Genomic DNA, 12,025 nt, shown 5'->3' on the forward strand with positions numbered 1-12,025 from the left:
CGTCCCACCAATCCTCTGAGCCGCTGTCGACGTCCCACCAACCCTCCTCTGAGTCGCTATCGACGTTCCACCAACGCTCTTCTGAGTCGCTGTCAGCGCCCCACTAATCCTCTGAGTCGCTGCCGACCCCCCACCAATCATCCCCTGAGTCGCTGTCGACGCCCCACCAATCATCCCCTGAGTCGCTGTCGACGCCCCACCAACCCTCCTCCGAGTCACTGTCGACGCCCCACTAATCCTCCTCTGAGTCGCTCTCGACGGCGTAGGTGTTTGAAAGATTTAAAACGCTCAATACTTTGGAAATTACGTATATAAGTGCCCAACGTAAACAGCAATGGCCTAGAATCCCACTTTTACATTCCTCATAACATTGAAAAGTCCCGCTCGTGGAACCGCGTCATTTCACACTGTCCCTACTGACGCTCCGACGGCTGTCTTTGTCGACGCGCCAGTCCTCAGTCCACGCGCCACCAGCCGCCAGCTCCTCCGCCAACGCCCCGGCGCCGCTCGGCTCGTCGGCCCCGACCCGGAGCCGGCGGCGGCCGCCTCTGAGTCCCAACGGCTCGCCGCCATCGGCGATAGAAACACGCTGAACACATTGCCAATCAACTGCTGGAACTGTTGGAAACGTCTGGCGGAAAATGAGACGAGTGAGCGAGGGTTGATGATGCCGTTGATTGGGGTTTTAGGGCGCGTCGACTGTCACGCTTATTTTGTACCCGTAACAAGGTCTCACTTAACGTTGAGAACATACTGCGGAAAACACTAACATCCTGAGAAAATACGAAAAGGTTGCCTACCTCAATCGCGCGCGGGTCATTACCCAACGCGTCACGGCCACGTAGCGTTGGAACGCAGCGTGGAAATAACGCAGACGTTAGTTGTTGAAGGACGGGCATGACCCAATGGCGAACTGTCAGTGGATCATCACAGCCAGAGCACTTTGGTTTATCTCCTCCACGCAGCGGGTGTTAGGGTCCAGGATGTCACAGTCGGTCAGCCCGCGGTCGGTGGGTGGGGCTTGTCAGCATAAGTAGGCGCCAGAGCACGAGCAGATCCGGAGTAGGATGTTCACGGGGAAGGAAGCACGGGCTTTGGCGAATGACAGTTATTCGAGAATCCACCAACTAGGTCAACGGGAGAACATCAGCGAAAGATCATGTCCGTTGGCCTTAACATCCCATTCGACCTTCGGCGAGAAGGTCGGCCGGTGCAACGAGAACGCGACACTGAGTGCCGCTTTGAAGTGGCAGGGGCCTCCCACACTGCAAGAGCTGCACCTGTTAGCTGGGATCTCACTGCTTTACCCTGCAATTGTATGTGCCGACAAAACAGCCGAGCTCTATCATTAAGCATGAGGTACTTCAGCTATTGTAGCCCTGCGACCTACCCCTTACAGGGAGATGACGTGTGGATACTAAACACCGAGCCTCTGCGCAGCACCCAAAGCGCCACCTATAACGAATTCGCCGGGTACACGGCGACACCTAACCGCAGACGGATGACCACCTCTCTCCGATTAAAACCTAAGCAGCCAAATTTCAGACTACTGCACCCAGGTAAAGTAGTGCACCCACAGCAAACGCACGCCGACAGGGCGATAACTGTTTATTTAACAGGCAATGATTTGCAGGTAAACGTTACCGAACGCCACCTGCTTACGGAGAAAACACGGTACCCCCAGTTTCAAATATTTGCAATCATCACTACGAGCCGGTATTGGGGTAACGATTTGCACGGTAGTTGATCGACGTTGTGACTAGATTCATAGCGAATCGCGCTGCACCAACAAGTGTGGGAAATAACCAGCGACGCCGAGCGCGGTTCCAAAGTTTCTAAGTCAGCCTAAATTATCGAGTACGTGGTGCCTACAAGTTCGGTCTAAGCACACGAGGGATGCGCTTCGTTGCGTTCGGCGTTTTAGAACAAAATCGATCCAGTTCTCTAAAGGTATCAGCGGAATATACATACGGTCAGCAATAAGCCACGGAACAACGCACAAAATAACGCTAAACGCTACTCATGCACATGCGACATTGCACTGCTGTAGGAGCCTGCATGGAACAATTATTTTGGCCCCGAATGGTGGGCAAATCGCGCGTTGGAGATACATAAATGCTTATAGAAAACTGTGGTATCACCGTTCTGCCAACTACACCGGTACCTTTCTACATTCTGCGCAGATCAACATACCGTGCTGCAATGGTAAACGCACAACGTATGTTCCATTCCTTCAAAACATTTACATGGAAGGTTAAGCTAGAAGATGAAATCATGTCCGCGTCGCACCTGGCTCAGGTTAACCAAGATACCTCACGTATTTATCATAGCATCACGGGCTACAACTGGGGGAAGACAGCAGTCTCTAAGGAAAATGTCAGAAATAAGTTTCATGAAGGGACTTACGCGAGTCCGCTGGCAAGATAACCCACGATGGCCCAGCTACTTCGCCATACTCTATATCACACGTGCAAAACCGTCGGAAGACATTAACTCTCGGCATCGTATGCTACAAGAATAAATATGGAACTTGCCTAAAAGGCGGCAGAGTCGATCTGTCCCGGTACCAGTCTACGAGGCAAAGTTCGATAAATCACAATACCCTTAATCACGTATGGGCAACACAGGCAAGCGCCTAACGTACCAGTACCACATACAATCGGAATCTACATAGGTCTAACGCATCGGCACCACTGCATTTGGTGTCTGCGCAGTGCCAGCTCTCCAATCAGGGGATCTCCATGGAGAAGAGCAGCGGGTGAGACGTGGTGACGGTGACCGTGTCGGCCACCGGCCGGTTGGACGTGCTGATCAGCTGGCCGAAGCGCATGTCGTCGCCGGCCAGGTTCCACTGGAGGCCGCTGGTGGAGACGTCGGTGGCGGGGCCGCCGACCGGCACCAGCGAGCACCAGGAGCGGCGCAACTCGGCCGGCAGGCGGATCACGTGCCGGCCGGCCGCCAGCAGCCACGACAGCGAGTCGCATGCCACCTGGAACACGGGCACGGACAGCAGCCGGGCCGCCGTGAACAGCGTGTTGACGTTGGCCATGATCTGGTCCAGCCGGCCGCTGGTGTCGACCACGGCCATGACCCACCGCACGCCGCCGGCGCGCTCCGCCACCACGCGCAGCGCCTTGGTGAAGTCCGTCTCGTCCTGGTCCGGCGTGTGGACGAACTCGCACTGCTCGAAGAAATGCCTCGTCTCTTCCGTGATCGAGTCGAAGTCCCCGGTGATGACGTCCGGCAGTGCGGGCCGCGGCTGTTTTCGTGCGTCCTCACTCTGCACCAGAGCCCTGAGCACGTTTGTGCCGCCATCTACGGCGACGCGCAGGCTGGCGCCGTTCCACAGGCGGAGAGCCTGCTCTTCTCTGCCACTTACTGGCCTGTTTAAGAGCACACATGCGTACGGAGTCTCGACAGGAGCGCCCAGATACGTGAGAACTTGGTCTGGGTGCCACGTACGCAGCCCGTCGTCCTCCGAGGACACAGGTAACAGCTGACATGCCACTAAAGGGGAACAAACATTCGTTAAAACGCATAGATAAATTTAAAGCTGAGTCAATACAATATTGTTTTGCCCTCCTAAGCTCCTCAAACAGCCCAACACCACTCCTTGGAGAGGTAATGCCACTGCAGACATACAGTCCTAAAAAACTGAGACAGGACCAATGACCCAAACCCTAACAGTGCTGATTTGTTTACTGTTAGGGTCTTGTAGGCACGTCAATAAAGATCAGAATAAGAGTTGGGGGGTACAGTTTTTCAGCTTTCACCAATACCCAGTGGGAAGAGGAAAAACAAAAGAGGAAAAGAGGAAACACAGCTTTCCTACCACTGTCCCTGATGCCATTGTACCACTAGCTGCCTAGCAGTGCAATGCCTGCTGTGACAGGTTTAGCATAGGATAGCCATTCCTTTTTCCTCCTTCTCCTCTCTACCCACCTGATGACAGGTGAATGCCAGAAGTCTGTGCACCCAACTCTTCTAATCTTCAACTTTCAGCCTACAACCCTCCAATATCAGGCAGAATAGTGCTAGTCAGGCTTAAGGCAGGGACAATGGTAATTTGTTTAATGGCCTGGGGTGGAACTCAATGAGAACATATCATATCAATTTTTACTATCCTATTTGGAGCCATCTATGGTGAACAAAAATGCTGGCAGAACAGGGTGAGGGGTTTCCTTTGCTACACCCCAGTGATAGTCATTTATCTACTTTGAAGCATGATGCCTGCATCAATGTGGTTATCAAAGGACTTTTTAAAGAAAATCCTTGGGTTGGAGCCCTTTTTTAACCTTCAAAGTAAGCAACACCTACTTAAAGAGTAGCATGCCCAACATCGGCTGGCATTCCCTGGTTTGGCAGATAAGCAAACATATGTCAGACATTTAATTATTGGTAATGAAACAATGCCAGGACTCCAGCATATTCTATTTCTGTTTCCAGGGACACAAGTGCATTTCAGGAGGCAGGACATCAGGAGCATGATGGAATATACCAAATTACATGATATGTATCAACAATGTATAAGAGAGCACATGGTCTCATTGCCCACCTGCAGGACAATGCTTGGGGGGAGGGGGTCAAGCTGAGGATCTGGTGACCCATCCTCCCATAAAAATTGTGCTGTTAAACAGATTAAGCCCTGTTTATTTCAAATAACATAAGTTATATATTAACCTTTAGCACCATTTGTCAAATAGCCCTTAACTTGTAAACTTTGGGTTTCAGTACTAATAAACTTTCCAAAATTTTTGTGATGTCTACAAAGAAGTTACAGCATAAAATGTACAGGCCTCTAACCATATTGTAGAGGGACTCAAAGAAGGTACCAGCTCAGCATGGAAGGGACTAAGGCCTGTCTGCAAAAGATCCTTCCACACCACTGGATGGCTACAAGACATTAATATGCTGAACCTTTTGCTTATGTGTGGCCAACTCAGGTCAGGCCGAATTATGCTGAATCTTAAAATAATTTTTCGGCGAAAAATGTTGAGTGTTTTTGAGTGAGTGTGAAAAAGTGAGCATTTTTGCCTGCTACTGCTATTGCAACATCATAATTCCTAAAACATTGGATCTTTATGCATTGATGATGATTGGCGGTGACTGTGTGCCAATATCTCATCCCTTGTATTTATTACGCACCTACCATGTCTAAAATTGTTGTTGATGTAACTGCTAAGCCAGACATGTTCAGCGCAACGTGTTTTTTTGCGGCCCGGGACCGGGGTCTGGGGCCTTACCAAATATTGCAAGTCGATACCACTGCAGCCAACTGAAACTTAATGTAGCTACCCACCTTTACAATCAATCAACCCGTTATTTTGCGTAAAATCACAACAGAACTGGGGTTCAAGTCCGCAAATGATAACCCGGACTGTTGATGACTACCCTCTATCGCATCGGGCTCTATATTGATATGCGCAGGGCGGTACAAACACCGGCTGGAAATGAGGAATGTAACAGATGCGCCAAAATGCATACACACGAAAGTAGCGTGAAGATCTTGCGTTAAATGAACCTTTACGTTCGTCAAACTGTCAACGATTTCGTTAGCTATATTCAGATCGATATTTATGGCTTTAACCCGCTTCGAGTTCCAAAATAGGTCTTACCAGTCTGAACTCTTGTGCTCCTCATTTCAAGAACAATATTTGTTCCTACACTATTGCTCGGTTTCCACACCTCTTGTTTTCCTTGGATATCAAGCGAGTCAGTTTTGAATAATATGACCTGGAACCAGCTATAACTCCACTTATCATATTAAGGACTTGGGAGGGGCTGTATGTGGTTGCGTGCTGTAAGTTTCTGAACAAACAGCGGTCTGAATGTAAACATGCATCTGTTGCAAACTTGGGGAAAGTCAAACCTCCATGTTTCCTTGAGTATGTTTAAGTGATAATAAACGATTAAACATTTCTGAGGCGTGGATATGTCCCATGAACCAGAAAATCAGTAAGACGGGTTGCTCGCAAAAGCTTTCATGAAGAAAGGATGATATGGCAGCGAAAAAACTGACAGTAATGACGCAAGAAAGGCAATAGTGCGCGTAACGAAAATACCTGCGAAAATGGCTCGCACGAAGTGCCTGAAGCAAAAGTGGCTGTAGGGGAGAGCCCTGTTGAAGGCACTGTTAGGAGACAGCACGCACCGAAGTAAGGTGTGATATGTGAGGCCTTTCGTCATTTAAAAAGATCTGACCTAGTTGACTCACGACCACGTCAAACGCTTTGTAACATGATTTGATCAGAGGTAAAAGTGGACAGATGATTTCGGGATGTAATGCGGGCATGTCCATGACTTTAGGTGTGATTTGGAACTTTCCTTCACCTACGATGTAGGTTGTCTGATAACAGAGGGTTTGAAATTGGAGACTCGTGTGTTTGTGTCGTTGTGCTGCAATGACACTCGGAACACTTTGTGCTTGGAAATTAGCTGTGAACTGCATGCTTTGAAAACCATCTCAGACACTCAGAACCTATGAAAACAAATCAATGAAGTCTGCAATAAAATATGTTTTGTGTTATATAAAGATGCATCATCATTTTTGATCAACACTTCAGTATATCTAATGGGAAGGAAACATAAGTTTGACCAGAAGGCAGCAATCAGTTGACAGCTTGTAAGCTAGTCCCAGTCCTCCAGCTTTAAGTTGCTGTGGATAATTATGAGAAGGAGTGTAGTTTTGCAAATAAACTGGGGCAGAAAAACCATAAGAAATAGTGAAATTTGCCTGCAAAGTATATTAGTAAACAGGTTTTTCCAAATTTTTCCCACTCCTAAACTTAGGAGAACTACACCTGTGGTTCTGGGCTAAGGCATTAAGAATAATAGTTTGTGGAAGAAAGTGGGTGTATCATCATATGTTGTTGCATGTCATGAGCTTTGGCACACTTTGGAGTGAGACTGCTTTAATGTTGTCAGGTTGTTGTGGCAGCACAAGTCATGTGAGTTTTCAGTGTCATAGTTTATTTGTGCCTGAGGTTTGAGACTGTCAGAGACATAATTGATTGAAGGAGGCTGATCCCAGTCACTGGATCATGGTGGTTGTGCATGTGTGCATGTCCACACACCCTGCTACAAAAATACATATAAAGCCAAGCATGTCTGGCAAAGCAGCACCACCACTGCACTAATTTCATTACATGCACATTATAAATATGAATTGCTATATATATGTGCACTCATAATTTAACACATGGTTGTCCCAAATTTAAGGGCATAGATAGCCAGTGTTGAAGGAATCATAATGCTGCAAAGACAATTTCAATGATATGCACTCAGAAAGCCTTTTTGCCTGTAAATCAATCAAAAATTTACATTAAGAAACATTAAGGTTTCAAGACACTCAATTCCTTTTTAGCATTAAAAGCCCTTAGATGTATCTCCAGGCTTATCCAGCCAGTTGGCAGTTGACACTCTTGCACTGTGGGATTTTTTTGTGCATCAAAATATAGCTGGCACCATACTTTTGCACATAGAAAGTCTGGATGTATGGCCTGCCTGATTAGATATAAACCTGACCTTTCATCTTGGTCTAACTGAGCACCAAAATGTCATTTGCCACAATCAGTTGACATGCTTAATGCTAGTTTAAATAAGGCCTTGAAATACTGTATTGACTGAGGACTGGTTTTCCAGATTTTTGGCTCTCTATTCTGTTCCATGATCATTTGCTCTGTGAAACATTCTTTAGTTGTAAGCTGGTGAGGCCAGACATGGGTAATAGCCAGAGTCAAGATCAAGATGTGTTAATGCAATCCTTGGCAAACAAGAGAGAACTTGATATAAGCAAGAAGTTAACACATACCCAATATGTTAAGGTAAGTGCTTTATTGTAACTAGCCTTACTGAGTAAACATTTATCAGTGACAAGATTAGTTGTATTGATTAGTATAAGAAGCATATGTTTATTGTGTCTTATCACACAGGGCATTATACATCCCATGATTTGCCTGAGTTGTCTAATATTTCCCACCCTGCTGTGCTGTTTCCAATTGAAATGAAGCATACTCTGTTGATTGATATAGCTACCCAAAACTGACTTGATGAGAAGTGCCTGATAATAACTATATACATATGAGCATAACTCTTCAGGGATGTGCCTACAGGCATACCAGGAGAAAGGTTAGACAGGGTAACATAGTCTATTCCCCCAACAGCATGGCAATTTAAAGATCAGGTCCTTTAAGTTCAGAATTTGCCCTTTACCAGGGAACTGTTATATTAAAACTCTATAAGTATCTTTAAGTCTGTTTTGCCTAGTTGTACAAGGCATTTCAGTGCTCCTTTTGGCTGTTCTGCCCACTCGCTTGATGGCATTTTATGTTGTCAACATCAGTTGGTGACAAGTGTGGGTCATGTTTCAGCACACTCGTGGCGAAGACATCGAGGGTTGTCTGACAGATCTGCCCTGGGATCTGATTGATGAGGTCTCACTGTATGAACGGGTGAATGCCTCATTCAACCTGGTCAGTACCCTGCCAGTGGAACTACCCCTACGATTGCCACATCTGCAGCATCTGAACCTGAGCCACAATCGGATCAAGGAACTGCCTGAGAGCATTGCTCTGTACTTTCACCTGGAGGAGCTGAACGTCTCGTACAACCTGCTCGAATCCCTGCCCAGGAACATCACCAACATGCGGCGCCTGGCGGTGCTGGACGTGTCTCACAACCGCTTCAGGCAGCTGCCAGACGACGTCGGCCTCATTCCGGGCCTGCGCAAGCTGAACGCCTCCTACAACCAGCTGTCCCTGCTGCCGACCTCGCTCGGCTCCAGCGACTCCGTGCGCGTCCTGCTCGTCGACGGCAACAAGTTCCTCAGCACCATCTACGAGGCGGGCTCGGACAACGTGCTGGCGCAGCTGCGCCGGGCGGCGCCGCCGCCGGCCGCCGCGCCGCCTCCGCCACCGGCCGTGTTCGCGCGCCAGAACGCGCCGGCGCGCGGCCAGTTCGCGCAGCTGCAGGCGCAGACGGTGGCGACGGGAGCGCGTACGCGCACGCCGCTGCTGCCGCCGTCGGGAGCGTCGCGGCTGGAGCCGGAGCGGCTGCGCGACGCGCTGGTCGGCCTGCTGTTCGGCGCGGCGCTCGGAGACGCCCTCGGCCTGGCCACCGAGGGGCTGAGCCGCGACCAGTGCCGCTTCCACTACGAGCCGGACTACACGCTGGCCGACACGGTGCGCGACGAGCTGCGCGTCCGGTACCGCGACGGCGACTGGACGGCCAACACGGACCTGACGGTGAGCGCCACCGCGCCGCTCGCCGGCCAAGGCTCGACTCCGTGTGTGCGCACGGCTGTTGATGTGCGCTCGCGTTGGAACTGGCAGAACGTGGGCCCCGAGTGACTCTTGTTCTTGCATGAAAGTAGGCAGCATGGTGCGCCTTTCGTGCCGATGAAACTGCGCTGGGTGCGTTGTGGCCCACTCTGCCTTGACGGACTAGGACAGATGTACTAGGCCGAACCTTTTGCGTGGGCTAGGACTTAGGATGGTGTAGCTCGAGCCGAACCCAGCCTCAACTGTCGCTCTGTGTGCCGACCCTCCCTGACCGCCTGTTTATGTGCCGGCCCTGCTCTGACTGTCGCTCTGTGTGCTGGCCCCTCCCTGACCGTCGCTCTGTGTGCCGGCCCCGCCCTGACCGCCGCTCTGCTCGCCGGCCTGCGCAGCTGGTGGCGCTAGACTCGCTGCTGCACTGGGGCGGCGTGTTGGATGAGCTGGACTTGGCGCAGCGGCTGCACGGGTGGCGCCACCGCGGCCTACCGGAGCTGGCCGACGCGCGCCGGCCGGCCGCCGACCTACTGGCCGTGCGCACCATCGACACGGCCGGCTTCACCGAGGCGCCGCACGCGGCCGCGCGCCGCGCCAGCGGCTCGGCCAACAACAACCTGAGCCCGGCGCGCGCGCCGCCCGACCAGCCGCCGCCGGATGACGGCTGCCTGCCGCTGGCGCTCGTCTGCGGTACGGGCTCGGCGCCGGGCGGGAGGGCAGGCCGGACAGCGGCGGCCGGCTGCCGGCCTCGGTGCCAGGCGGGGTTCGCCGTCTCAAGTGACGCCAGGCAGCCCTGCGACGGAGCCAGGCGCGCTGGGGGCTGGATGAAGGCAGTGCCGACCTGATTTATGGTTTGTGTGTTTGGTCAGGGATAGAGGGTTGTGCTGGTTTTTCAGGGCCTTCTGCGGGAGGCCGCTCAGTCCACCGGTGGCCAGCGTCCGCGCTGACGGCCGGCGCGCTCCGTTTCAGGCATCCCCCGCTTCCACGACCTGTCGGAAGTGGCCGGCAACGCGCAGCGGGTCTGTCTGACCACACACGCGCAGCCGTTGTGCGTGGCGGCGAGCGTGACGCTGGCGGCGCTGGTGGCGCAGCTGCTGCAGGGTCGCGGTCAGACGGCCGCCGACATGGAGCACCTGCTCAGCGCAGCTGGCGCGCTTGGAGAGAAGTTCACCACCGACGAGCACGAGCGGGATGCACTGAACAGCTGTTTTCGGGAAACGGGCGAGGACAGGTGGGAAACACTCTGCCAGGTGTGCTGTGGCTGCAGCCAGGCTGCAGTGCTGCGTTCCGTGCGACGTCGGTACAGCGAAGGCATAGTGGGCATTGTGTCACGTATGATAAAAGTGCCGCAGTGTCGCATACTTTCGAAGAGTCGCACCAGCACGCCAGATGGAAGCAGCAGTCAGTCCAAATGCTTCCATAAATGCATGAGAGGAATGGATAAAGAAAGGGAACGGATGTGTGTGTGTGGGGGGGGGGGCGGGGGGGGGGGGTAATACCAGAGAACCAGTACTCTGGACGCTGCTCATGTCAGGTCGGGCCGCGCGCCACAAGTGAAAGGATGCCAGTGGCACCGCGTAGTCCTGCGACGAGTATCTATTCTGGTCGGCCCACAAGGCGTCAGTATTGTGGTGAGCCGGCTGTAGCGAAGTATCGCATCCGTCGCCGACGCGTCCATAGTGTGACGTCGCTAGTGCGTCACTGAGAGCCCGCGCGTGCTGCCGGCAGCACGGAACCGGTCGTGGACGGCGAGGGTGGCCTGCTGTCGGCGCTGGCGGCGGCGGTGGACGTGCTGCGGCGCAGCAGCCGGCCGGAGTCGCCCGGCTGGCGGCCGCTGGTCAGCTCCGTCACGCTGCTGGGCGGCCGGGCCAGCGTTCGCGGCCAGTTGTGCGGCGCCCTGCTGGCGGCCCGCTGCGGCCTGGCCGGGCCTGCCCGCCGATCTGCTGCTGCAGCTGCGGCCCCGCCACCTCGACTACGTCAGCGCCAAGCTCAACACCCTGCTCGACCTGATGGGCCTCTAGAGGTGCCCTGACGGAGCCGGCGGGGCCCACCGGCGCCCCGCTCGACCTGACGGGCCTCTAGGAGGTGCTCTGACGGAGCCGGCGGGGCCCACCGTCGCCTCGCTCGGCCTGACGGGCCTCTAGAGGTGCTCTGACGGACGCGGCGGGGACCCACAGGCGCCCTACTGGACCTGATGGGCTTCTAGAGGGGCCGTGATGGACCCTGACGGACCCGGCGGGCCCCACAGGTACCCTGCTGAGCATGATGGGCCTCTGGAGGTATCCTAATGGACCCAACAGGACACCACAGGCGCCCTGATGGACCTGGTGGGCCTTTAGAGGTACCCTAATGGACCCGGCGGATACCCACAGGCGCCCCGCTGGACCTGGTAGGAGCCAGAGGTACCGTGCTCGTCTTCTTCGACTTCAGTAGCGCGCGGATAAAGCTGCCTGGATCTGATGAAACATCGTGGACATTATTCCGGCAGTCCTCGACCTCGTGTGCCCGTTACGCGTGTCCTGGGCCCATAAGGCAGGCTTCCTGTGCCGTCACCACATCGCGCCTCTCGCTCAATATTTTCTGCGGCGCTGCACGGGTTCTTTAGGACTGTCCGTACATGCATTTCGCCCATCCGTCCCACCAAAACACTTGTGGCAGACACGCCACTATCCAAAAAATTACGCGACGTGACTGAGCAACCATGGCCGCGTGCCAAACACGCCTCGTATGGAGAACAGCCTCTTGCCTGACGTCAG

At 53.1% G+C, this 12,025-nt stretch overlaps 2 protein-coding genes across 4 annotated transcripts; one reads left to right on the forward strand and one right to left on the reverse strand.

The window, feature by feature from the left end:
- Positions 1-1,591: 1,591 nt before the first annotated feature.
- On the reverse strand, positions 1,592-5,776 carry LOC119111917 (thiamine pyrophosphokinase 1). Of its 3 annotated transcripts, XR_005095646.1 has the most exons (3): positions 5,300-5,399; positions 3,943-4,043; positions 3,371-3,507 (listed from the first exon to the last, which is right to left on the reverse strand). XR_005095646.1 is itself a non-coding variant. In XM_037235792.1 (2 exons), exons 1-2 carry the CDS (start codon positions 5,638-5,640, stop codon positions 2,729-2,731), a joined length of 804 nt encoding a protein of 267 aa, XP_037091687.1. In that variant the 5' UTR covers positions 5,641-5,776; the 3' UTR covers positions 1,592-2,728. The 3 variants fall into 3 exon arrangements, 1 of the variants encoding a protein (XP_037091687.1); XM_037235792.1 differs by lacking the exons at positions 3,943-4,043; positions 5,300-5,399 and adding an exon at positions 5,616-5,776 and having other exon boundaries at positions 1,592-3,507; XR_005095645.1 differs by lacking the exon at positions 3,943-4,043 and having other exon boundaries at positions 3,422-3,507; positions 5,244-5,399.
- A 304-nt stretch (positions 5,777-6,080) lies between these two features.
- LOC119111616 (uncharacterized) lies at positions 6,081-11,588 on the forward strand. The gene is made up of 8 exons (XM_037235423.1): positions 6,081-6,155; positions 7,642-7,823; positions 8,370-8,871; positions 9,073-9,242; positions 9,668-9,899; positions 10,239-10,500; positions 10,998-11,077; positions 11,518-11,588. Exons 2-8 carry the CDS (start codon positions 7,719-7,721, stop codon positions 11,586-11,588), a joined length of 1,422 nt encoding a protein of 473 aa, XP_037091318.1. The 5' UTR covers positions 6,081-6,155; positions 7,642-7,718.
- Positions 11,589-12,025: the final 437 nt, after the last annotated feature.

This window comes from Pollicipes pollicipes, unplaced genomic scaffold (genome assembly GCF_011947565.3).
Source record: "Pollicipes pollicipes isolate AB1234 unplaced genomic scaffold, Ppol_2.1 Scaffold_7261;HRSCAF=8764_pilon_pilon_pilon, whole genome shotgun sequence".
Taxonomy (NCBI): Eukaryota; Metazoa; Arthropoda; class Thecostraca; order Pollicipedomorpha; family Pollicipedidae; genus Pollicipes; species Pollicipes pollicipes.

Excerpts from the sequence above, each read along its gene's own strand:
- LOC119111917 (XM_037235792.1), bottom strand. The coding sequence starts at position 5,640 with ATGAGGAGCACAAGAGTTCAGACTG. Across the intron at positions 3,508-5,615 it reads GAGCACAAGAGTTCAGACTG|TGGCATGTCAGCTGTTACCT; the intron begins GTAAGACCTATT and ends GTTCCCCTTTAG.
- LOC119111616 (XM_037235423.1), top strand. The coding sequence starts at position 7,719 with ATGGGTAATAGCCAGAGTCAAGATCAAGATGTGTTAATGCAATCCTTG. Across the intron at positions 7,824-8,369 it reads CACATACCCAATATGTTAAG|CACACTCGTGGCGAAGACAT; the intron begins GTAAGTGCTTTA and ends GTCATGTTTCAG. Across the intron at positions 9,243-9,667 it reads CGGCCAACACGGACCTGACG|CTGGTGGCGCTAGACTCGCT; the intron begins GTGAGCGCCACC and ends CGGCCTGCGCAG.